Consider the following 24,018-nt stretch of genomic DNA (forward strand, 5'->3'; position numbering starts at 1 on the left):
GCGCCACTGCACTCCAGCCTGGGCCACAGAGTGAGACTCTGTCTCAAAAAAAAAAAAGAAAAATCATGTCCCCATGTTCCTCTTCAACTCTGTCTTCAGGTCACAAAATCTGAGATGCAGTCACCCTGTACAACTCACCATTCTCTGAAATGTCATATATTTTCATTCCTTCCTGCCTTGATACATGCTATTTTTTTTTTCTGCCTGAAACACCATTCCCAATGTCCTCAGTCTAACTCAAAGATAGCCTGCTCAAACATAACCTCTAACAAGACCTCCCATCTCTACCAAGTAGTGATGTTACCCTCTTTTGTATCCCTAAAAGCCATCTATATAGCTTCCTATTATGTCACACACCACACCACACAGGGGCTCTTTGCTATCAAGTGTGTCTCCGCCAGCCTGTGAGCTCTTGCAGGTAGAGACTATCACTTTCCCGGCTCTATGTCAGCAGCTCCTTTGTGAAAGGGCTGTCCTAAGTACTCATAAATGTTGGTTGAATGAATGAAAGCAAATAGAGGAAAGTAAGGTCAAAACTAAGAGCTAGATTTTAAAGTCAAACCAATCTGGGTTTAACTCCTAGGCTCCACCATTTACTAGCTGTATGAAATCTTGGGCATATAATTTCACTGCTCTGAGTTCTGGTTTACTCATTCCTAAAAAGTTGATAAGGAAAGTAATACTCACTTCATTGGGTTTTATAAGAATAAAATAGGATAAAACATGCAAAGCAGTGAGCACAGTACCTGGTATCACAGCAAATGCTCAATAAGCAGGAACCAACAATGATAATGTATAATGAATAGTAACAGAATCTCAGAAAATGAAAATATAACAGGCATGACTGCAATTGGATTTGTACTGGGCTACATACCTGTTTTCCACTCAGTTGGTAGAAGGAAACTTTCTGTCCCCAGTCAGCCACAGCTAGGATGTCATTACGCTCCTCTCTAATCAACAGAAGATAAAAGACATTATGAAGGGCCACAGCCTGCTGATGAGTATAGCACTAAGAGCTTAAACAACAGGAACAAGAGAGCCCTGGCTTCAGGTTGCCAAATGTTATACAGCTTTACTGAGGTCAAAAGTTGTAATTTGGCCCAACCCATCCATCAGTCTTATGGGATGAAGCAGAGGTGAGGTTTAGCCTTCCTGGGATCTGCTGTTTCACTGAGTCCTCTGCTATGAGCTTATGGTGCTGGGGACACTGCTACAGCTGAAGAATATAAACCTCTCATTTCAGAGCTCACTGGGGAGCAACACTAAGACAGACAAGGCTCCAATATTGAGACTGCTTTTCTCTTACATACTGGAAAATGTTGGGAGATGGCAGAGAAACATCTCTTTCAATACAAAGGCATTTTTTAATAGAAGGGAAACGTGCTTACTCTTCCTGAAGAAAGAAAATTAACACCTAAAAATAGGTTCTCCTGCAGGTGGGGGTCCTTGCACAAGTGAAATGGTTTCTGACTGACTCTAATTTTCAAAAAAGAGCAATGGGCTCTCTGAAAACATTCAACTTGTCTTTGAAACTGAGAACCTATGGGGATCAGTGCCGTGGGGCTGGGACTGTAGGACCAGCACATAGGAGAAACTCCCTTGCCTAAGCCTAGGGAGCAAGCTACCTGGGAATCTAGTTCAAGAGAAAAGTGGCAGCACGTGGTGGCTCACGCTTGTAATCCCAGCACTTTGGGAGGTTGAGGCGGGTGGATCACCTGAGGTCAGGAGTTCGAGACCAGCCTGGCCAACATGGGGAAACCCTATCTTTACTGAAAATACAAAATTAGTCGGGTGTGGTGTCGCACACCTGTAATCCCAGCTACTCCAGAGGCTGAGGCACAAGAATCACATAGAACCTGGGAGGCAGAGGTTGCAGTGAGCCGAGATCGTGCCACTGCACTCCAGCCTAGGTGACAGAGCCAGACTGACTCAAAAAAAAAAAAAAAGAAAAAAAAGAAAAAAAACAAAAGCATTCCTAGCCTTTGAGGCTGGGTCTTAATCCACCGAATGTTGCCTCTTTGTTTATTAATTCCAGCTTTTCTGATCCCAGTGTCTTGTGGTCACCTGGTAGCACCACTGGAAATGTAGGCAGACAAGCTAAGGCCTTGTTTGTAAAACCCAGTCAAGAGTGGCAAATGTCATAGGCACTAACCCAAAACTAAGGGAAAAGAGACAAAGACCGAGAGGGATGTTAATGAGGGAGCCTGCAGATGATCTTTGTGTGACCTGGCACTGAAGTCCAAAGTACAAACAATCCAGGAGCCCAGCCCACCAGTGAGCCCTTTGGGGAGGCCACATATGGCTCTGGGCTGGGCTCAGTCCCTGTGAGATGGATTAGTGATTTTCAACCCCCTTTTTCCTCCTAGGGCAGTAGGACTCTTTACGAAACAAAAACTCATGTTGAAACAATCAAAAGCACTGAAATGGGGACCCAAAGCCATACCTTCCTCCTTTACTGTCCCCACTTCCTAGCCCCCATGACCTCAGGGTGGGATTCTTCCAAGGAAACTCAGGTACCATGGAAAACAGTTCGGAAAGTCCCAAGCTAGATCTCTACTGCCCAATTGTGATATCCTGGCTACCCCAGCTTTCCCCACTCTGGCCTGCCCATGCTTTCCCTACAGGCAATCTTGACTGAAGAGAAGAATGAATGACTGGACAGCCAGGATTTGAGTGTGAGGACTGTGGCTAAGGTAAGGGCTTCCTCTCTGACATGCATCCTAGAAAATGCAAGGTAAGGTAAGGGATAGTGTGGGAACAGGCTAAGAAACGTGTCCAGTAATAGAGGAAGTGTCGAATGATGGGGCATCCACAAAAGGGCACACTCTTCAGCCATTAAAAATCATGTTCTTCGAAGGATTTATAATGTTACTGGAAAGGGGTCACACTATAATGTTAAGTGAAAAAAAAGCAGAATATAACTTAATTATATGAACACACTAAAAGACTGAAGAGAAACACACTAGATTGCTAACAGTGATTTCCTCAGGTGATGGGGTTTTATCAGAAAAGCTGAACTTTCTCCTTTAGTCTTTTCAGTATTTCCTATAGTTTCTCACAGGATCATTTTATAACCCACACACAATTTTTAAGGGTGTGTCTCCTTTTTTTGAAGGAGCTTTCACCCACAGTTCCCCCCAGTCCCTGTACTCCCTTGGCCAAGGAGCTTAACATCCGTCTTGGCAAGTCTGTGTGGGGCCTGGGCCCTTACCAGGAGGGTTCCCACTCACTGGGACACACTCACAAGTTGTCGTCCCCGGGACTGTCGTCTTCTTCCTCTGGTTCTTCCTCCTCTGCCTCACTACCCTGACTACTGTACACTGCTGACTTCAGAGTGGAAGGGATTTCCTGAATATATCTGTTGACAATGACATCCTCGGCATCCTCATTCTCCCTGTTCATCCAGAAACTCTCCCATCGGCTGTAGACAGTAAGTAGTTGTTCAAAATTACATTGCCTAGAACTACACTAAAACTATAATTTAAAATCCTGTCAAGGAGCCCCTGGGGGTCGGGTACAGTGACTCAATGCCTGTAACCCCAGCACTTCGGGAGACCGAGGCAAGTGAATCACCTGAGATCAGGAGTTCAAGACCAGCCTGACCAACATGGTGAAACCCTGTCTCTACCAAAAATACAAAAAATTAGACAGGTATGGTGGCATGTGCCTGTGATCCCAGCTACTCGGGAGGCTGAGGCGAAAGGACTGCTTGAACCTGGGAGGCGGAGGTTGCAGTGAGCCAAGATCACACCACTGCACTCCAGCCTGGGTGACAGAGTGAGACCCTGTCTCAAAAAAAAAAAAAAAAAGATAATATAAATAAAAAATAAAAGGAGCCCCTGAACCCTACCTGGAGGAAGACAGCCACCAGTTATACAGGACATCCTGCTTCTCATGAATTAAAAATGGTAGCCTAGAGCCACAAAGTCCTCTGCAGCCACAAATCAAACAGCAGGAACTCTGGGGTGGGCTAATGGCCTTTGATAGCATTACACATGCATGGTACAGCATGAGCCAGACAAAATTATTCAGGAAGAAGCATAATAACCTTCCAAACAACCTTCTAAATCAAGTAGGCAACCATCTGTAAAGTGACATTGAGCTGGTAAACAAGTAGGACCTTTAATTTACCTTCAGAGGACTCCATAAAGGATATTGATGGTTTAATAGTATCATAGGCTATATAAAGAGCATATAGGGTCAGGTGCAATGGCTCACACCTGTAATCCCAGCACTTTGGGAGACTGAGGTGTGTGGATAACCTGAGGTCAGGAGTTCAAGACCAGCCTGGCCAACATGGTGAAACCCACCTCTACTAAAAATACAAAAAATTAGCCAGGTGTGGTGGCGGGCACCTGTAATCCCAGCTACTCAGGAGGCTGAGACAGGAGAATTGCATGAACCCAGGAGGTGGAGATTGCAGTGAGCTGAGATTGCACCATTGCACTCCAGCCTAGGTGTCAACTGCTCGTGTATCTCTAGGCTTTAGGGATGTCTGCAGACTTAATTTTGACTTTCTGGCAAAGGCAACAAAAAGGCTCATGAAAAAGCTATTTATTAACAGGTGGGCACATATTCTGCCCAAACTTTGAGGGAAGAACTAAAAAAGGAAAGGCAAAAATGAAGCCACAGTAGAGAGCTCCACTATTGATTCATAAGGAAACAGTCCTCCTGCATCACTCACACACCACACACACACACACACCACATTCATGTACACATGCATGTACACATATGTGTGCATGCACATGTGTGCACACATGCCACACACACACTTTGGCCTGGCCTAAATAGCTCATCTGCTTTGCTAAAATCTCCAGGATGCATTCCAAAACTCAACTTTTGAAAAGGCTCTTAAAAAATTCCATACATTCTTAGGTAGGAGGACTGTTAAAAAAAAAAAAAAAAATCCGTACAAATGGAACAGGTTCTAAAACAGACTATTCAAGTGAGGTGAGAAGCCTTTGAATCTAGGGAGACCTCAGGAAGACAGAAAGCCCTTCTTCATGATGGTGTTTGTTCTAGAAGGAGGACAACTTAAAGAGTACCTTGAAGGGTTCCAGCAGATGGACCATATTGGCGAAAGGGAGCCCCCTGGCCGCTCGATCTTCACTTTCTCCTCGCCATTTTTGTTCCGTATGCTGATGATCCCATTGAACATCCCCAGTGCCAGGTACTGACCATCATTTGTCCAGCTGTGCACACAACCAACAAAAGGCATGGGGATAGAGGAAGCACCCCACAGAAGGTAAAATTAGTGAGGATGATGCCTTGGTTTGAAATAAAAGTCTGATGAGGCAGCAACAGCTGGGATGGATATGGTTTCATTATTGCTAGTCCTGACATAAAGTCAGAGGATCAAACTTAAAATGCTATTTAGTTCTGTAATCAACAGTGAGAAGTGAAGGTACCATTTGGTACCTTTTTCTGAGCTCCCCCAGCCCTGTGTACACACCTCTATGACAGCCCTTACCTTGTGCCTACATCTCTGGGCCAGTCACCACTTCGCACTCTCCATCTCAATCCCCTCCCACTTAAAGAGCACCTTAAGAACAGACTTGGTGTCTTCCAATCCCTAGGACAGTGCTTGCTTTGTAGAAGGTGCTCAGATGCTGAACAGAAGGGATACACTCCTAGAAGCTGAACACCTACCATTTAGAGTGTCTGCTGTACACCAGGTGCTGTCCTGCATGCTTTACACTCATAAGTTTGTGTATATTTCACAACAATCCCGTCAAGTCAGTATTTTTATCTCTATTTGTCAGATTTGTCAGATGAGGAATACAAGGCTCCAGCTCAGAAAGATTTAGTAACTTTCTTGAGGTCACATGGCCTGTCAATGACAGATTCTGGATTCTAATCCAGGTCTAGCATCAAAGTGTGGGAGGGAAAGCTTTCTTCCCCACAGATGCTGCCTGGACAATGACAGCCTCACATTTTCTACAAGCCTCCACTCAGTATAGCTGGGTGTTGAGGCTTGTTGCTAGGTAACTGCATGAAGGCAACTTGTAGTTCTCTTTTGCTTCATGATCAAAGGCATAGGTCTTTCCCATTGAGGAGACCAAAAAAGAAGAAAGAAGGAAATACACGGGCCTAAACCAACTACTTAACACAAGACCTTTTCCGCTGCATGAAATAATTGGATTTTGAAAGTCTGTGTGGAAGATGAAGGAATATAAATCTTATTGTCAGAGCTGCACTTACCTGCAGCAGATGATCTTGCTGCTTGATTTGTGTTTGGAGACAGACTTCTGTTCAGGAGACCACAACCCTTCAATGCACAATAATATAAAAGAAGATGGATTGGTTGGAATACTACCCAGCAATAAAAAGGAACAAATAATTGAAACATACAGCAACTTAGATGGATCTCTAGGACTTTATGCTGAATGAAAAAACACAATCTCAAAAGGTCATATACTTACTGTAAGATTCCATTTCTATAACATTCTTGAATGACAAAATTATAGAAAGGAGAACGGATTTGTGGTTACCAGGGTTTGGAAATAACTGGAGATAAGGTGAGTAGATATGACAGTAAGTGGTAACTTCATGGTGATGGCTTAGCTCTGTGTTGCACTGGTGGTAATCTACACATGTGATAAAACAACAGAACTATATAATATACACACTTGGTGCCAGTCTCAGTTTCCTAGTCTTGATACTGTATAATAGTTACGTAAGATGGACCCACTAGGGAAAACTGGATGAAAAGTACATAGACTTCTTGGTACCATCTCTGTAACTTACTATGAATCTATAATTCTTTCAGAAGAAAAATAAGATAGATTGGTAAAGTGCCAGCCAACTTTTCAGGGATCTGACTCTCAAAGAAATGACAATTTCACTGTTCATAACTCTGACATTGCAACCAGAATATAACCTAGCATTTAAAATAACAATGATGCTTTCTGAAAATCTAGTTTTCTTTCATAGGTCTCAATCACAACACATGACCCTATCTGAGCTGTGCCTCTTGCACGGCATACTGGTCACCTAAGGCTTGCTCCCCCTGTCCCAGATGCCCTGGCTCAGTGCCTCATAGCAACAAGTATATGTCTAGATAACATAAGCAAATTATTCTATTTGCCAAGTTGCAAAGTACAATCAAGAAGGTAACTCCAGTGCACAAATATATAGCCAATTGCAACATCAAACAAGTTATTTTTTGCCTTTCCCCTGGTCCAAAAGGCTTCCTCCAAACATTTTGACTTGTGCACATGTTATCTGTGTTCCACTAAGCCTGCCTGGAGCTCCCAGCTGGAGGAACCTCCTTCTTCCTGGGCCTCCTTCAGCAGTGCTTAGCAGGGCAGGCTTTGTATGCAATCACCTGGTCTAAGGTCCAAGACCTGGTTCCTCTACCTACTAGCTAAGGGACCTCTACCTCTTTTTCATCAGTAGGGTGGGAATAATACCTGACACCTCAGGGGCTGTCATAAAGCTCAAATAAAAATTCATTTCTAATCCTTAGAACAGTGCCTAGCACACTGCAAGCATTCAACTTTAATATTGTATTTTTTTAAATCCTACCTTCCCCTAAGACCACAAGCTCCTTGAGGGTAGGGATTCTATTTTGTCTTTTTAATCTTCCAGTATAAGCATACAGACCAGTGCTTCACATGAAGAAAATGCTATAAAATACATTAAACAAATGATAGGCCTTTCTCCATGTATTTATACAATTAGCTTTCAATTCCGTTCTCTCTTTTGAACCTCAGAACCAGAACCATATCAGTGAGAGAGTGAGCAGCATGCTCCTTTTAGATAAGGGAACTGAAACACTGAGAGGGATTAGGCCTCTAACTTCTCATCTAGTGACTCCATTGTATCCACTAGCAAGGAACACAGACTGATAGAGCTGAAAACAGAATTAACCATTAATGGAAATAACCTACAAGCCTCTGCCCAATTTCACTCCCTTCCTCCCTCCATAGACATTTTACTGATACCTCTTTTGTGCCAGTACTACACCAGTGCTGTAATGCTGGCACGGGACCATGGCCAGGATGAACTCCTCAAGGTGTTCAGCCCCTCAGGGAGGACAGCTACAGCCGCCCCAACAAGTAATGATGACAAACTTTGCAAGAAGTACAACTGCGACAGTGAAGAATTTCACATGCACACAGATGTGGGTCAATACAAAGGTGAGGACAACTGCACTGTCCCTGCCACGGTGAGTCAGGGAAGGCTTCCCAGAGGCAGTAACACCAAGGGAAGGCTTCCCAGAGGCAGCAACATCAAGTTATGCCTGTGCCCTCCCAATCTTCTTACCACTTCCTTTGCTGGGGCCCTTCCTGTAGTCTCTGATGTCCTACTAGAGTAAAGGTCACCATTCACTATCTTGGTTTCTACACGATTTAAAGAATAACTGTCAGCCTCTCCTCAGCCATTGAAGGCAGAGAAGTAGTATTAACTCTCTCAGGATAAAATCACTATATTCTGAATGCATTTCAGCATTTTTAGCCCAGATTTTCAGTTATTTCAGGACAGGACATCAGGAATCAGAACCTACCAAAGTCACTGGAGGAACAAGATGCCAGTTGATGAGTAATAGGATTGTAGGAGACACACTGTATAGCATCATTGTGCCTGGGAAGTAAACAACTGTAGATTACTATGCAGCAAACCACAAGCATTTCAGTGGCTACAACTGAAGATTTTAATAATGAGCCCACAGCCTCTGACTACAGACCACTTGCACTTCTGCAAGTGACCAACAAAAAGCACAGAAATTAATTCTCCTACTCCAAAATAATTAACCCTTCTCACCCACTGTTTTCTTATTTATAGAGATGGGGACTCGCTTTTGGCCAGGTTGGTTTTGAACGCTTGGCCACAAGCAATCCTTCCACCTTGGCCTTTAGGTGCTTTATTTGTGGTTGTTACTCTTACTGTTTTGCGGAGGCCCAGAAATATAAGATGGAGGTGCAATGAAAACATTACAGACCAAGATCTGGAAACATGAGAGATCCTTTGACAACAATGAAAACTGAGCAAATCATGTACCAAGCATGGCACCTCAGCCCCAGTTTTATTCCTTCACTTGTGGGTAATACTTTACTTACCACATCACTCATTCATTCATTCATTCAAAAATTGTTTGTTGATTTGTACACCCATGTTCATAGCAGCATTATTCATAATAGTTAAGAAGTGGAAGCAACACAAGTGTCCATCAACAGATGAATGGATAAAGAAAATGTGGTCTATATATACAATGGAATAATATTCAGACTTAAAAAGGAAGGAAGCTGAGCCCAGTGGCTCACACCTGTAATCCCAGCAGTTTGGGCACTCGAGGGAGGACTGTTTGAGCTCAGGAGTCATAGTGAGACCTCACCTACACAAAAAATAATAATAATAAAGAAAAAAAAAGGAAGTAAATTCTGACACATGCTACAACACAGATGAGCCTTGAGGACATTACGTGAAATGAAATAACCCAGCCACAAAAGAACAAATACTGTATGACTCTACTTATATGAGGTATGTAAAGCAGTCAAACTCAGAGAGAAAGAAAGTAGAATGGTGGTTTTCAGGGGCTGGGGGTACGAGAGAAGGGTGAGTAGGTAATTTGAAGGATATAGAATTTTAGTTTAGTAGGATAAAAGAGTTTGGGAGATTGGTTGCACAACAATGTAAATATATTTAACATTAAACTGTAAACTTAAAAAGTAGTTAATATGATAAATTTTATGTCATGTATATTTTACCACAATTGAAAAGAGGCCAGGTGCAGTGGCTCATACCTGTAATCCCAGTAGTTAGAGGACAGATTGAGCCAAGGAGTTCAAGACCAGTATGGGCAACAAAGTGAAACCCTGCCTCTACCAAGAAAAAAAAATTTAAAAAGTGGCCAGGTGTAGTGGTGTGCACCTGCAGTTCCAGCTATTTGGGAAGCTGAAGTAAGAGGATTATTTGAGCCTGGGAGGTTGTAGTTGCAGTGAGCTAGGTACCACTGTGCTGTAGCCTGGTAGACAGAGCAAGATCCAATCAAGAAGCGAAGGGGAGGGGAGGGGAGGGAAGAAGGAAGGAGGGAGGAAGGAAGGGAGGGAGGGAGGAAGGGAGGAAGGGAAAGAAAGGAAGGAAGGAAGGAAGGAAGGAAGGAAGGAAGGAAGGAAGGAAGGAAGGAAGGAAGGAAGGAAGGATTGTTGAGTACCAATTATGGGCTAGGCATTGTATCAGGGACACAAGAGTGAGAAAAAAAAAGATGTAGTATCTGCTCTTATGGAACTTAGGAAGGAATGAAGGAAGGAAGGAAGGAAGGGAAGGAAGGAAAGAAGGAGAAATAAAAAGAAAGAAAGAAAGAAAGAGAGGGAGGGAAAGAAAGAAAGAGAGAGGGAGGGAGGGAGGGAAAGAAAGAAGAAAGAAAAAGAAAAGAAAGAAAAGAAAGAAAGAAGGAAGGAAGGAAGGAGGGAAGGAAGGAAGGAAGGAAGGAAGAAGGGAAGGAAGGATTGGTGAGTACCAAGTATGGGCTAGGCATCGTATCAGGGACACAAGAGTGAGAAAAAAAAAAAAAAACAGACGCAGTATCTGCTCTTATGGAACTTACAGGCTGATGAGCAATACTGATCAGTCACCAGAATAAATCTAAAACTGCAATTCTGAGAAATGCCTCAAAAGAGATCTTCCCCAGCCTAGAGAGGCAGGAAAGTCCTTACAAAGAAAGTGACATTTGAGTCTGAGATTTGTAGGGTAAGTAGGGACTAACTAGTAGAGGAATAGGGGAAGAACACAGCAGACCCCCAATAGTGAGAGGAGGCCTGGAGCACACTGACCCCAAGTTTCTGACATTTGACACTGGGTGGATATAAGGCCATTCTCTGAGATAGGGCCACTGGAAGATGACAGGTTGGGGGTGGGATAAAGTCTACAATGTCAGATGAACTGAGATGAGCTTCATGAAAGCACCTGGCCCAGTGCTGACCACACCAGTAAGTGGCCAAGAAATATTCATTAACTTATTCACTACTCAATCTTCCTATACCAACCACACACACCCACAACTTAATTTCAAGTTCAATTTAAGAGAAAAAAGTTTTCTCCTACATCTTTTCTAAGATGTAGCCTCTAAGAGGCTTTTGCTGCAATTATTCAATAAGCATCAAAATCATAATACTGTACACCTAAATGGTTACTTACGTGTACTTCAGAATGCCTTCCAGTTTTGATGTCCAGATAATAACGCTTTTGTCAGCTGATCCAGAAGCAAAGCGCTTGCCTAAAAGTGTTTTTAAAATGGAAAGTCTTACATTTATCTTAAACCAGTACTTCCCAGAGAGAATTCTTTAGAAAACTAGTTCTTTAAGGTACCTAATAAGTGTTAGCTTCTTTACTACTTCTTATCAGTACTGGGAGGCAGGACCTTGGAGTCAGAATATTTGGGTTCCAAACCTGCTTTGTCTGACACTGAGTAAACAGAGATGTATTGGGGGCCTACTACTATGTAGTTGTCATGTTCTATGCTAGGGATCAAGTAATGATTAAAACACACATGATCCCTACTTTATAAAGTTTAATCTAGTGTAAGAAGTAGGCACCAAATTAATCTCACAAAAATACAACGTGGTAAGACACAGATCCTATGAAAGAGAATAACTGGGGAACCTGATTTACTTTTTTACTTAAATTTTTATTTTTGACAAATAATATATACTTATGAAGTACAATGTGATATTTTATGTACATACACATTGAAGAATGATTAAGCTGATTAACATATCCATCACTGCAGATACTTTTTTTTTATAGTGAGAACATTTAAAATCTATTCCTGGCCAGGCGTGGTGGCTCATGCCTGTAATCCCAGCACTTTGGGGGGCCAAGGCAGGTGGATCACGAGGTCAGGAGATGGAGACCATTCTGGCTAACACGGTGAAATCCCGTTTGGTAAAAATACAAAAACAAAATTAGCCAGGCCTGGTGGCAGGTGCCTGTAGTCCCAGCTACTCGGAAGGCTGAGGCGGGAGAATGGCATGAACCCAGGAGGTAGAGCATGCAGTGAGCCGAGATCTCGCCACTGCACTTCAGCCTGGGCAACAGAGCAAGACTCCACCTCAAAAAAAAGTCTATTCTTGTACCAGTTTTGAAAAATAGGTTATTATTAACTATCGTCACCATGCTGTACAACAGATCTCAAAAATGTACTCCTTTTGTCTGACTGAAACTACCCTTTGGTCGACATCTCCTGGGGGACCTAATTTAGAGAGGGAAGGTTTCTCTAAGGGTGAGATCCTTCAGTGGAGACCTAAAGGATGAGCAGAGCTTAGCCAGATGTAGAGAGGAGAAAGACCCATCCACATGGATGGAACAGATGTGCAAAGGCCCTGAAGCAGGAAAAGCCTGGCATGTTTGAGGGAATGAGCAGAGTCAACATGGAACTGAGGAAAGGGTGAGGTGGGTTGTGGAAGGATCTCTTGGGACCTCAGGGACACAGTAGAGGCCTTGCTCTGTATCCTAAAGCAATGCGAAGCCAAAGAAAGGTTTTAAGCAAAGAGTGATAGATCAGATTTGCATTTTCATACTACTTGGGCTTTATGAAGGAACAGACTGGAGAGAGGCAACATATAATAAGTAATTTGTTATTAATTACACTGTTACACATTTATAAGTATTTGGGAGAGGATCACAGTATCATGGCAGCAAACAACGGGGTCTTCACCTACTCTGGTGAAAGATGAGGAATAAGAGGCAAGCATGAGTCACATTCTGTATACCTTAAGGACTTTCAGACTTTATTCACGGGGCAAGTGGAAGGTGACCTTGGGCAAGTCACTGTTCTCTGAGCCTCAATGCCTTCATCTGAAACACAGAGGAATAGTATCTTCCTCAGTCTTTTTGTGGGACTCAACTAAGATAGTATCTGTAAAGTACCTTTTTTTTTTTGAGACCAAGTCTCACTCTGTTGCCCAGGCTGGAGTGCAGTGGCACGATCTCGGCTCACCACAACCTCCGACTCCCGGATTCAAGCGATTCTCCTGCGTCAGCCTCCCAAGTAGCTGGGACTACAGGCACCCACCACCACACCCGGCTAATTTTTTGTATTTTTCGTAGAGATGGGGTTTCTCCAGCTGGTCTTGAACTCCTGACCTCAGGTGATCTGCCTCCCAAAGTGCCGGGATTACAGGCATGAGTCACCACTCCTGGCCCTTTTTGAGACGGAGTCTAGCTCTGTCACCCAGGCCAGAGAGTAGTGGCATAATCTTGGCTCACTGCAACCTCTGCCTCTCAGGTTCAAACAATTCTCCTGCCTCAGCCTCCCAAGTAGCTGGGATTACAGGCACAAACCACCATGCCTGGCTAATTTCTGTATATTTAGTAGAGATGGGGTTTCACTGTGTTGACCAGGCTTGCCTCGAACTCCTGACCTCGTGATCCACCTGCTTTGGCTTCCCAAAGTACTGGGATCACAAGCATGAGACACCACGCCCGGCCAACTACCTTTTATAGTAGCTGAAATAGTAGATATTAGGGTGAACCGTATGATACTGCTGCAAATACTAAATAAACAAAGAAACTGCTCTTACTATTTCCATCACTCCTCCCTCATCCTGGTAGGTAGCAGGTGATATGATGAAAAGCATAAGCTTTGGGCTCAGAGTCTCTGGGTCAGAATTCCTAGATATCTCACAGACCAGCTGCATGACCCAAACAAGCTACTGAAGAGCTCTATGATTTCCTTATTTGAAAAATGGATATAATGTTAGTATTTACCTCATCGTTGGTGTGAAGATTAAATGAGTGTATGTATGTGTGTACACACAGTTGACCCGTGAACAACATGAGTTTTAACTACATGAGTCCACTTTTATATGTGAATTTTCTTTTGCCTCTGTCTCCCTGGTACAGTGTCACCAACCCCTCCTCTTCCTCCTCCTCCTCCTCAGCCTATTCAACCTGAAAACAATGAAGACAAAGACCTTTATGATGATCCACTTCCATTTAATGAAGAGTATATATTTTTCTTTTTTCTTTTATCTAGCTTACTTATTTTAAGAATACAATATATAATACATATAATATTAAAAATGTGTTAACTGTTTATGTTACAGGTAAGGCTTCTGGTCAACAGTAGGCTATTAATAGTGAAGTTTTGGGGGGTTCAGAAATTACATGCAGATTTTTTATTGCACAGGGAGTGGCACCTCCAACTCCTGTGTTGCTTAGAACTGGGCCTGGAATAGAAGCAACACTAAAAAAAAAATTAGCTATTTCTATTATTTCTTCATATTATAATGTTTTTCTTGAACAAAAAAACTATGTCTTACATACTTTTATATCATGGTTGCTCATTAAATACTTATTAAACTTGGGCCAGGAGCAGTGGCTCACGCCTGTAATCCCACCACTTTGGGAGGCCGAGGTGGGCGGATCACAAGGTCAGGAGTTTGAGACCAGCCTGAACAATGTGGTGAAACCCTGTCTCTACGAAAAATACAAAAATTAGCTGGGCATGGTGGTGTGCACCTGTAGTCCCAGCTACTCAGGAGGCTGAGGCAGGAGAATCGCTTGAACCAGGGAGTCGGAGGTTGCCATGAGCTGAGATCGCACCACTGCACTCCAGCCTGGGCAACAGAGCGAGACTTTGTCTCAAAAAAAAAAAAAAACTATTAAACTTAAGGGAGAAATCAGACTTAAAAGAGCAATTCAGTGTATCTGAATCTTCAGGTCTGAAAGGAAAAAACCAGTTCCGACGACTAAAAGACTTTTTAATCATTATACAGGTGTCATGAAGAGGCAGCGTGATACACTAGAAAGAACGAGGGCTCTGCAGTCAGAGGACCTGGGTTAGGCCTGCCTCTGCCACCATCACCTGTAATTGCTCCAAGTCTGTTTTCTCATCTTTGAGCAGGGATAAGAGTCCCCTTGCTGCCTGCTTCAGAGAGTTGTTGGGAGCATCAAATGAGATGTGTGTGACATGACTCTGGAAAGTGCTGTGCAAATGCCACTACTGACGGGTCACACTCTGACATCCTCAAGTGCCTTAATGGTGTTGCAGGTCAAAGAGCCCTGCTATGCTTATAAACACCAGAGGCATCAGAGGCCCAATAGCTCTTCTGTACCTACTGGGCCTTACACTGGGCCCTTGACTGGCCCACGTTTCTCAAGAGCCACTAGGAGACACAAACAGTTCAGCTCTCCAGGCTCCCTCCTCACAGGTCTCCCTAAAACATTATTCTGAACTTGAACTCAAACATGCACACACACACACACACACACACACACACACACAATATGACTACCATGGTATAGTACACCTGACTATGAAGCAAGAAATTAGTTTTGTCTTTGGGCCAACCTGCTGCATGGCCTTGGCAAGTCACATGACTTGTCTTTTTTTTTAGAGACCGAGTCTAGCTCTGTCACCTAGGCCAGATTTTAGGGAGTCTCACTATGTTGCCCAGGCTGGTCTCAATTCTGCCTTAAGCAATTTTCCCAACTTCAGGCTCCCAGAGCTTTAGGATTACAGTAGGATTATAGGCATGAGCCACAGTGCCTGGCCAATTGTCTGTGTCTTTATGTAGGGCTAAAGTGAAGAGACTGGACTAATCAGACTAAATTACATGCACGAAATTCTGCATATATATGAAGAATTTACATTTTTCTAGAAAGCGGTCTAAAGCTTCCATCTGATTATCAAAGAGGCCCATCAGCCAAAAGAAGTTAAAAATCTGGGACTGGAAAAATCTCCAAGGTTCATTCAAGCATTATAACATTACAATTTTGTGACTTCTTGGCAGTGGCTACAGAATGTTATCTCTAATATTATCCATTTGACACATGAAGAAATCGTGACTCAGACTCAATAACCAGCTCAAACTCACAGAATTCTGGTGTTGGGTTGGGGTTGGAACTCACAATTGTCTCATTCCAAAGCCCATGTTCTTCCCACTAATCCTATGCTGTGGGACAACATGGATATATTTTAAAATAAATTTAAATCTCAGTTTCATGCATCACTTCCCTTCCTTCCCAACCCACCTGGTACCCCAACTGTAACAATCCTTCAACCCCACCAGAACCTACTACTTCTCCATTGCTGTCCTCTCTCCCTTCATTATTCAGCCAACAATTCAAGGTTAATGTACATAATTTTTTTTTTTTTTTTTTTGAGGCGGAGTCTCGCTCTGTCGCCGGGACTGGAGTGCAGTGGCTGGATCTCAGCTCACTGCAAGCTCCGCCTCCCGGGTTTACGCCATTCTCCTGCCTCAGTCTCCGGAGTAGCTGGGACTACAGACGCCCGCCACCTCGCCCGGCTAGTTTTTGTATTTTTAGTAGAGACGGGGTTTCACCGTGTTAGCCAGGATGGTCTCGATCTCCTGACCTCGTGATCCGCCTGTCTCGGCCTCCCAAAGTGCTGGGATTACAGGCTTGAGCCACCGCGCCCGGCCTTGTACATAATTATTTATCTGTATACACTTTCCGCTCCCTTGCCCTCCTACTTCATCTTCAAATGTGCTTGCAAAACCACCTCTGGTTAAATTCACCTCTTCTGCCTCACAACTATGCAGCTCAAAATGGCTGGAGAAAAAGACACAATCACACCAACTAATCTCACTTTCAATTCATGATCACAACCTTCAAGAGGGCCCTTCACGTCACTGGGGATCTCACTACACCTCCTGGGTCCACTCACTCTCCCACTCTCTGAGGCAGTGATTTTACACTTTTTCCTTTCTCTTCAACTCTCTGAAACCTCCCTTCCCCATTGTCACTCTCAGTTGATGTTGCTTCCTATTTCACTGAAGAAAAAAAAAATGGAATTGAGAATTTCCATTAGATTCCTACTACCACACTGTCCCCATTTGCTGGCGTCTGCAGTTCCTACCATGCCCCTATCTAAAGCAAACACCCTGTCTATGCCCTAGATCCCATCTCCTCTTGCCTACTCAATTCTGTTCCAGCAGTCCTCTCCCCTCTCCTACATCATCAACTTTTCTCAAATTCAGCATGTGTAAAACTGAATTTCTGATCTTCAACTATAAGTTTTCTCTACCTGCAGTCTTTCCCATCTCCGTCGGGGGGCAACTCCATCTTTTCAGTCCTCAGGTCAAAAACTTTGACTCCTTTTTCTTCACAGCCCATATCCAATCTGTCAGACAATCCAGTTGGCTCCACCCTCCCATTATATCCAGAGTCTGATCATTTCTCACCACCTCCTCTGCCCCTACAGAGGTCTGAGCCACCATCACCCCTTGTCTGGATGATGCTTCCTCACTCAGATGTCTCAACCCTCACCTCTTGCAGGTTGTTTCCAACTCAGCAACTAGAGGGATCCTTTTAAGATATAAATCAGATCAGATCCCTTCTCTGCTGACGACCTTTCAGTAGTTCCATTTTGATTGAGAATCAAAATCTTTATGATGGCCAGTCTGATCTGACCACCCCATGTCTGTTACCACTTTATCCTCATCCTCTACAATTCCCGATTCTCTTTGATCCAGCTCCTAGTAGGCACACCCATACCTAAGGGCCTTTGCAATGGCTCTTCCCCTGCAAGGAGCTCTCATTCCCCAGATGCCCACTGGCACAATCTCATTGCCTCCTGACTTCAAAGTCTTTGCTCACCTGTCCTCATCTCAATGAGCCCACCTTCACTAGTCTAATTCAATACTGCACCCAACCCCCTGCCCTGCCCAGCACTCTCAATCCCCCTCACACTGCTCTACTTTTTCTTCTTCCATAACAGTTATCACCTTCCAGCATACTGCTTAATTTACCTTTTTACTATGTTTACTGTATGTCCTCCCTCATACTCTCTTCCTCCCTCACTTCTCACCACCACCCCATAAAACAGAAGCCCCAAAAGGGGAGGGACCACCGTTTTTTTCTCTGAAGTATCTCAAGCATCTTGAACAGCACCTGGAACATAGATCGCCTCAATAAATATTTGGTAGATTGAATGACTGAATTGAAGTTTAAGCAACTTCACTATCTTCTGAACTTGCAAGTTGTACTCTAGCTTACTAGAAATAAAATTAAAAAGTGACTAAGGAGAAAAATGAACAATGATGAGGCCATCATAGAGAATGGAAACCCAGAGCAGCCTTTTACCATCCTTTGCATATGCCACACAGTACACAGTGTCTTTGTGTCCCTTGAGGGGCTGAAGTAAGGTGCCATCAGAGGTGTCATAAACCTGGCAAAAGAGACAAATACAGATTATCTATGTGATACCTATTAGTCAGAATTCTGCAGGGTTGCTACTGCTATTTTTGTTTTTATAACAATACATGTGTCAATATTCTAAATTTGTATCCAATAAAAACTATACGGTGAAACCAAAAACAACGTGACTTAAAGTTGGGTAACCAAGAAGTAAAGGTCCCAGGTCTATGTACTACTCTGTGACCAGGAATATACCACCAATCCTTAAGAACCAAAGGTTCAATTATTCACTCCGTGGAAATGCTTTACACTCATCCTTACCTGAATTCAGATACATGACTAATCAAGGCAGGTCCTTCTAAATAAAACTAGCCCATAAAAAGAGCCAGCTACAACATGATTAAATTTTAGTACCAGTTCTGCACTAAATCAACATAATAGAGAGATGTTTCATATTTGCTACCAAGAGTTTGAAAGTCACACAACTCTGGGTTTTCAAGTAGGAGGGAATGTTATAAAACCCAACTGTAGGCCAGGCATGGTAGCTCACGCCTGTAATCCCAACACTTTGGGAGGCTGAAGCGGGAGGATTGCTTGAAACCAGGAGTTCAAGACCAGCTTGGGCAACAAAGTGAAACCCCATCTCTACCAAAAAAAAAAATTATTTTAATTTAAAAATTAGGTGGGCGAGGTGGTGTGTGTCTACAGTCCTAGCTACTTGGGAGGCTGAGGTGGGAAGATCCCTTAAGCCCAGGAGTTTAAGGCTACAGTGATCTATGATTGCACTACTGCACATCAGCTTGGGCAACAGAGCATGATCCTGTCTCTAAGAAATAAAATACAATAAAATCCAGCTGTAATATGGATTTAGGTATTTGATAGCCATGTGACATCTATCACTACGTGGAGAGTTAAAAACACACCATCTGAGAAATCAAGGGGAAACTTTCTGAAATGGTTATAGTGTTGGAAAAGATAACCTATGTAGAAAAACTAAAACGGCTTGGATTGTTTACACTGGAGAGAAGTCTGCAGAACAATTTAACCATGTTTTAAGATTATGTAGTTAACCATACAAAGAATGGAGATTAATCAGTCTGCGTATCTAGAGACAACACAGAAGAGGAAGTAGACTTAAGACAGAGAGATCATACCAGAGAGAGCATATGTTCTTTGAAAATATGAAAAATAGGACAATATCCATATGGAATTGTTTAGGTAGGCCAATGCCTAAAAGTTGGGGTCTGACTTTTCATGGACAGAGCACCTTCAGTCCTGTTGCTTGAATTTTTCTGGGGAACAAAATGTAAACTGACACCAGTCCAGTTTCAAAGGCATTGTGATTGTTTTCAACTCTTTCATGGGTGTCTCAAAGCAAAAAGGGAAAGATTAATGACCCCAAAGGAGGTATTGTTCACAGGTTCTTATCTGATAGTTTACTTACCTGTTTTAAAGAGCCCATTTCCATCCCTATTAAAAAGTAATAAGGAAGGTTTTCCACTCTTTCCTTTCTAATCTCAAAAAAAAAAAAAAGGGGTCAAATTTCAGAGTACTCACAAGAAGGAGGTTGGGGAAGTACTTTAAGAGGAAACTAAAACAAAATCCTACCAGTAATCTGCTGCCGGCAGCCAAAATCAGTTGAGTTCCATCAGGCTTAAATGCGATGTCATTTATACTGAACAGAAAACAAGGCGAAAAGACAATTAGGAACCAAAATTATGAAGTCTGCTAATGGCCAGGAAAGTAAACTTTATTTCCATTAAGAAACACTGTGTGTGTACTGAGGAGAAAAAGAATGATTAAGAATTGCATTTGTTGCAAATTCCATTCAACCGCCATACCACAGCAGCCCATTCAATCATGATCCACTCAGTATTTAGCTCTTTGTCCTGACTTCCTCTTGTCCAGAAACCAGACACAAGAAATTATTCAAAGGGTTGACTGTTCAGGGTATTAACTCTTCTAATAATACCATAAAGGCCAGACAACATGAGAGAATGTGTTGTAGCAGGACGGGCGGCAGACAAAACTCCTCAGACACCGAGTTAAAGAAGGAAGGGGTTTACTTGGCCAGGGGCATTGGCAAGACTCCTGTCTCAAGAGCCAAGCTCCCCGAGTGGGCAATTCCTGTGCCTTTTAAGGGCTCACAAGTCTAAACGGGTTCGTGTGAGAGGGTCATGATTGATTGAGCAAGCAGGGGGTACGTGACTGGGGGCTGCATGCACCGGTAATTAGATCGTAACAAAACAAGATAGGGATTTTCACAATGCATTTCTATACAATGTCTGTAATCTACAGATAACATAACCGATTAGGTCAGGGGTCGATCTTTAACTACCAGGCCCAGGGTGCGGCACCAGGCTGTCTGCCTGTGGATTTCATTTCTGCCTTTTAGTTTTTATTTCTTCTTTCTTTAGAGGCAGAAATTGGGCATAAGATGATATGAGGGGTGGTCTCCTGCCTTATTCCCCCCTTTTGAGACTTCCACTCATTTTATTAGTGGGAGTTCTCACTTTCATTTTCACTACCCACGTCTTCTTGCAAGACAGATCGATAGTGATTCATATTGTACACCTGTGCTGAAGCATTTTGGTGAACTAAGGTAGCAATGAAGCTTTTTATCATTTGAAGAAGTATACGTAGCAAACAAGGGAGCAGTAAGTAGGTTCCTATTACTATTATAACTCTTATTATAAGAGGTTTAAATTCTCCCAGCGCTGGGAACCATTTTCCAAACATGGCCCCAGGATCAAATCCATGCCACACTTGCATGGGCACATGTGTCAATTTTGTCATATCTCTAACTATGTCTTCAACTACTTGCCCTTGATTATCTATGTGTAGGCAGCAATTAGTAAGGTTAAATTTCCTACAGACCTCTCCTTCAGCTGCTAGCAAGTAGTTGAGAGCTAATCTATTTTGATAGATAGCATTTCTCATCTGAGTTTCTCACTTGGCCAGAACAGTCAAGGCTCTGCTGGTTTTATTAGTGATTATTTTTAAGACAGCTTGTAACCGTATGATTTGGTTAATCATGTAAATGGGGGTCTGGTATCCCCAGGAGCCATCTTGTGCCTAAGTAGCAGGCCTATATTGTATGATTCTCTCAGGGGGCCATTTATCATTTTTTCAATTTCTTATAGCTATACTTCTCTTTTCGCGGGAAGCACAGACAGGGAAGCCCAGGAGTTCGCCTGTTTTTATGGGCAGTTGGAAGAAAGATGGTTTAATAGTGCCAATAACAAAACTACCTGCCCACTGGTCAGGTAATCTGGCATAAGCTCTATGCCCACATATCCAGTGTAATCCAGTGGGGGCTGTCTAGTCCCAGTGGGACTTCAGGTGGGTCCACACGGTTTGCAACTTTGGGAATTTAGTAAATGGATTTCTCTCTGTGTGATTTGAACTCCAACAAGTGACTTTTTTTGTGGTACTATTGTACAGTTTCTGTCTCAGACAACTAAGTCATCTTACTGGGTGAGTGAATTCTTTTCCTTCTCTAGCTATGCAATGTTGTCCAATAATTGAGGTTTTTAGGACCTGGAAATTATCAGGGTGATTCTTTTGAGCCGGGAATTCATCAGGAACTGGGTCTGTAGGTACTAATTCTCAGGCTTCCTATGGCCATTGATCTCTTACTACAGTTCCTCCACATACATAACATGAAGTGACACTGAGAGACTGTGCTACATGCTCGGCTAATTGCAAAAACAAATTTCTTGTTTTTCCTGGAATTTCTGGTACTGGCACTTTTAGTTTATCATAGAAGGTTTGAAATACTGGCTCAGGAGAGTGTTTATAAACTTTTCCTCAAACCATGATATTTACTTGAAAATCTAGTCTAGATCCATCAATTTTTAGGGTTCCATGTTCCCCTTTTTTTCCAGTGAGGATCAAGGGGATTGGTTATTACTAGTTCTAAGGGTTTACATTGTCCCTTAGAACAGGAAGGGTCATTTTTTCCTTTCTGAAGGTGGACTGGATCCTTCTCTTTTTTTTTTTTTTAAAAATCCAGGTAGCCTAAATGACACAAGACCAGTATTTACATTTATTTCCACACAGTCCTAATTTATGACAGATGTACTTATTTTCTGCCATATAGCCTCTTTTCTAATTAAGAGAACTACACCTTATTCCTAACTTATGACTATTAATGACAGCGCAGGCATCAAATTTTAAGGTGACTTGTTTAGGCACCCTTTTTTTTCTATTTTGGCTAACACTTTATTCGTATGGTTTATGAGCCCCTAACAGTCTTCTGTTCTTAATGTTATTTTAAAAACTGTGGTCACGGGAGGCTCAGATGGGTCATAACACACATCAGGTTGGTCATTTCCTGGGCTACATATCTTGTATAGTATAACATTATACAAACAAGTTCTTTTTAGAGTTCCAGTACACTTATAATAACCATAAAATAATAGGACCGTAGCAATCTTTTGTCCTATCTCAGTGACTTGATGTATACACTGGGAACAGCTCTCAGTCTGAGGAAGGTCAGTTGAAGTCCTTACTGTACAAGTCCAAATTTTAAGGAAAATGAGTCGCGTGAAGACTTTCCTCATGCTTCAGCCGTGCGTGGACCAGTCAGCTTCCAGGTGTGACTGGGGCAGGGCTTGTCATCTTCTTCAGAGTCACTATGCAGGGGCTGGCGAAGCTGCTCCCATCCACGTATTGCTCACAGTCTACTGATGTTTAAGGATGGTCTCAGAGGTTGGGCCTGCTAGAATAAACTGAGTCTGACACCTCTACACAGTTATGTTCAATTGGGCTCTTTGATACCAGGAGCAAGGTTGTGGTGGGGTTTAGGATGTTACAAACTTCAACGCTTATGTGGGGATTTTCACATAGCAAGCTTTGGTACTTGGTTAATCTAGCATTTGTTAACCAATGATGTCCTTTGGTATTTATTGAAGTTACCACAGCGTGGAGGGCCTTTATACTCAGGTTTTGTCTAAGGGTTAGTTTATCTGCTTCCTGTGCTAACAGGGCCATTGTTGCTAGGGCCATTAGACCTGGGGACTAGACCTTGGAAACCCTGTCTAGTTGTTTTGAGAGATAGGCCACTGGCCTTGGCCAGGGTCCCACAGTCTGGCTTAAAACTCCAAACAAAACTCTTTACATTCTATGTGTCAGAAAGATTAAAAAATGGCAGTTTTGTCAGGTCAGGTAGCCTCAGGGCTGGGGCTGACATGAGTTTTTCTTTTAACTCATGAAAACCTTGTTGCTGTCGGTTGTAATAGATGTACTTTATCTAATCTACATTTTTATTAACTGTCACCCACCAAAATATTGACTTAAATCCTGCAGCTATTTGATTTCTAGCTTTACCTTGATCTGGTATTCCTCGTGGGACTCCAGTTGCATCTAAAGAGACATGAGGGTTGAAAGATCCCTAAGGGGCTTCTCTCGCTTTTATGATGTTTGATTTTTTTTCCTTCTGGTTGATAAAATGTCAGGGTGAAAGGGATAGCCAATTGGACTAAAGTACAAGTGCCACTCCAGTTATTCGGCAGAGTGCCCAGTAAATGTCCACCACAATACCACCACACATCCACTCAAGGATGAACAAGGGCTGACTGATTGATAAGCTCTTGAAATTCTTAAGCTCATCACATCCCTTCAGGTCTCTAAGGAATGCTAAGTTTCTTCCCTGTCGTGAGAGACACGAAGTGAACTTAGTGTTGGGAGACGGAAGCTGGATGGCCCTCAGGGGCTGAGGGCATATAGCAGAGAGAGAGTCTGGCATGACTTATTACTCCAGGCTGTAGAATCCTAGAAAAGAGCTACCAAGCAGCCTATGCCTGGTCGACTGGAGGACCACCTTAGTTCCATGGAAGGGGGACAATCTGGGCCTCTGGCCTGCCATGTGCACAAGCATAACAATTGCTTTTTTTTTTTATATTTATA

General features: G+C 42.8%; 1 protein-coding gene across 1 annotated transcript in view; it reads right to left on the reverse strand.

Moving 5' to 3' along the window:
• The window catches only part of IFT122 (intraflagellar transport 122), an 88,345-nt gene that overhangs the window by 51,974 nt on the left and 12,353 nt on the right, over positions 1-24,018 (reverse strand). Inside the window, exons 2-9 of the mRNA XM_011950847.1 lie at positions 19,717-19,783; positions 18,055-18,139; positions 11,143-11,221; positions 8,513-8,589; positions 6,205-6,271; positions 5,049-5,195; positions 3,245-3,421; positions 875-950 (exon numbers count right to left, since the gene is read on the reverse strand). Of these exons, the coding sequence (XP_011806237.1) occupies positions 875-950; positions 3,245-3,421; positions 5,049-5,195; positions 6,205-6,271; positions 8,513-8,589; positions 11,143-11,221; positions 18,055-18,139; positions 19,717-19,783 (775 nt within the window). The remainder of the gene's footprint in view (positions 1-874; positions 951-3,244; positions 3,422-5,048; positions 5,196-6,204; positions 6,272-8,512; positions 8,590-11,142; positions 11,222-18,054; positions 18,140-19,716; positions 19,784-24,018) is intronic.

The sequence above is a fragment of the Colobus angolensis genome, unplaced genomic scaffold, assembly GCF_000951035.1.
Source record: "Colobus angolensis palliatus isolate OR3802 unplaced genomic scaffold, Cang.pa_1.0 Scaffold31, whole genome shotgun sequence".
Lineage (NCBI taxonomy): Eukaryota > Metazoa > Chordata > Mammalia > Primates > Cercopithecidae > Colobus > Colobus angolensis.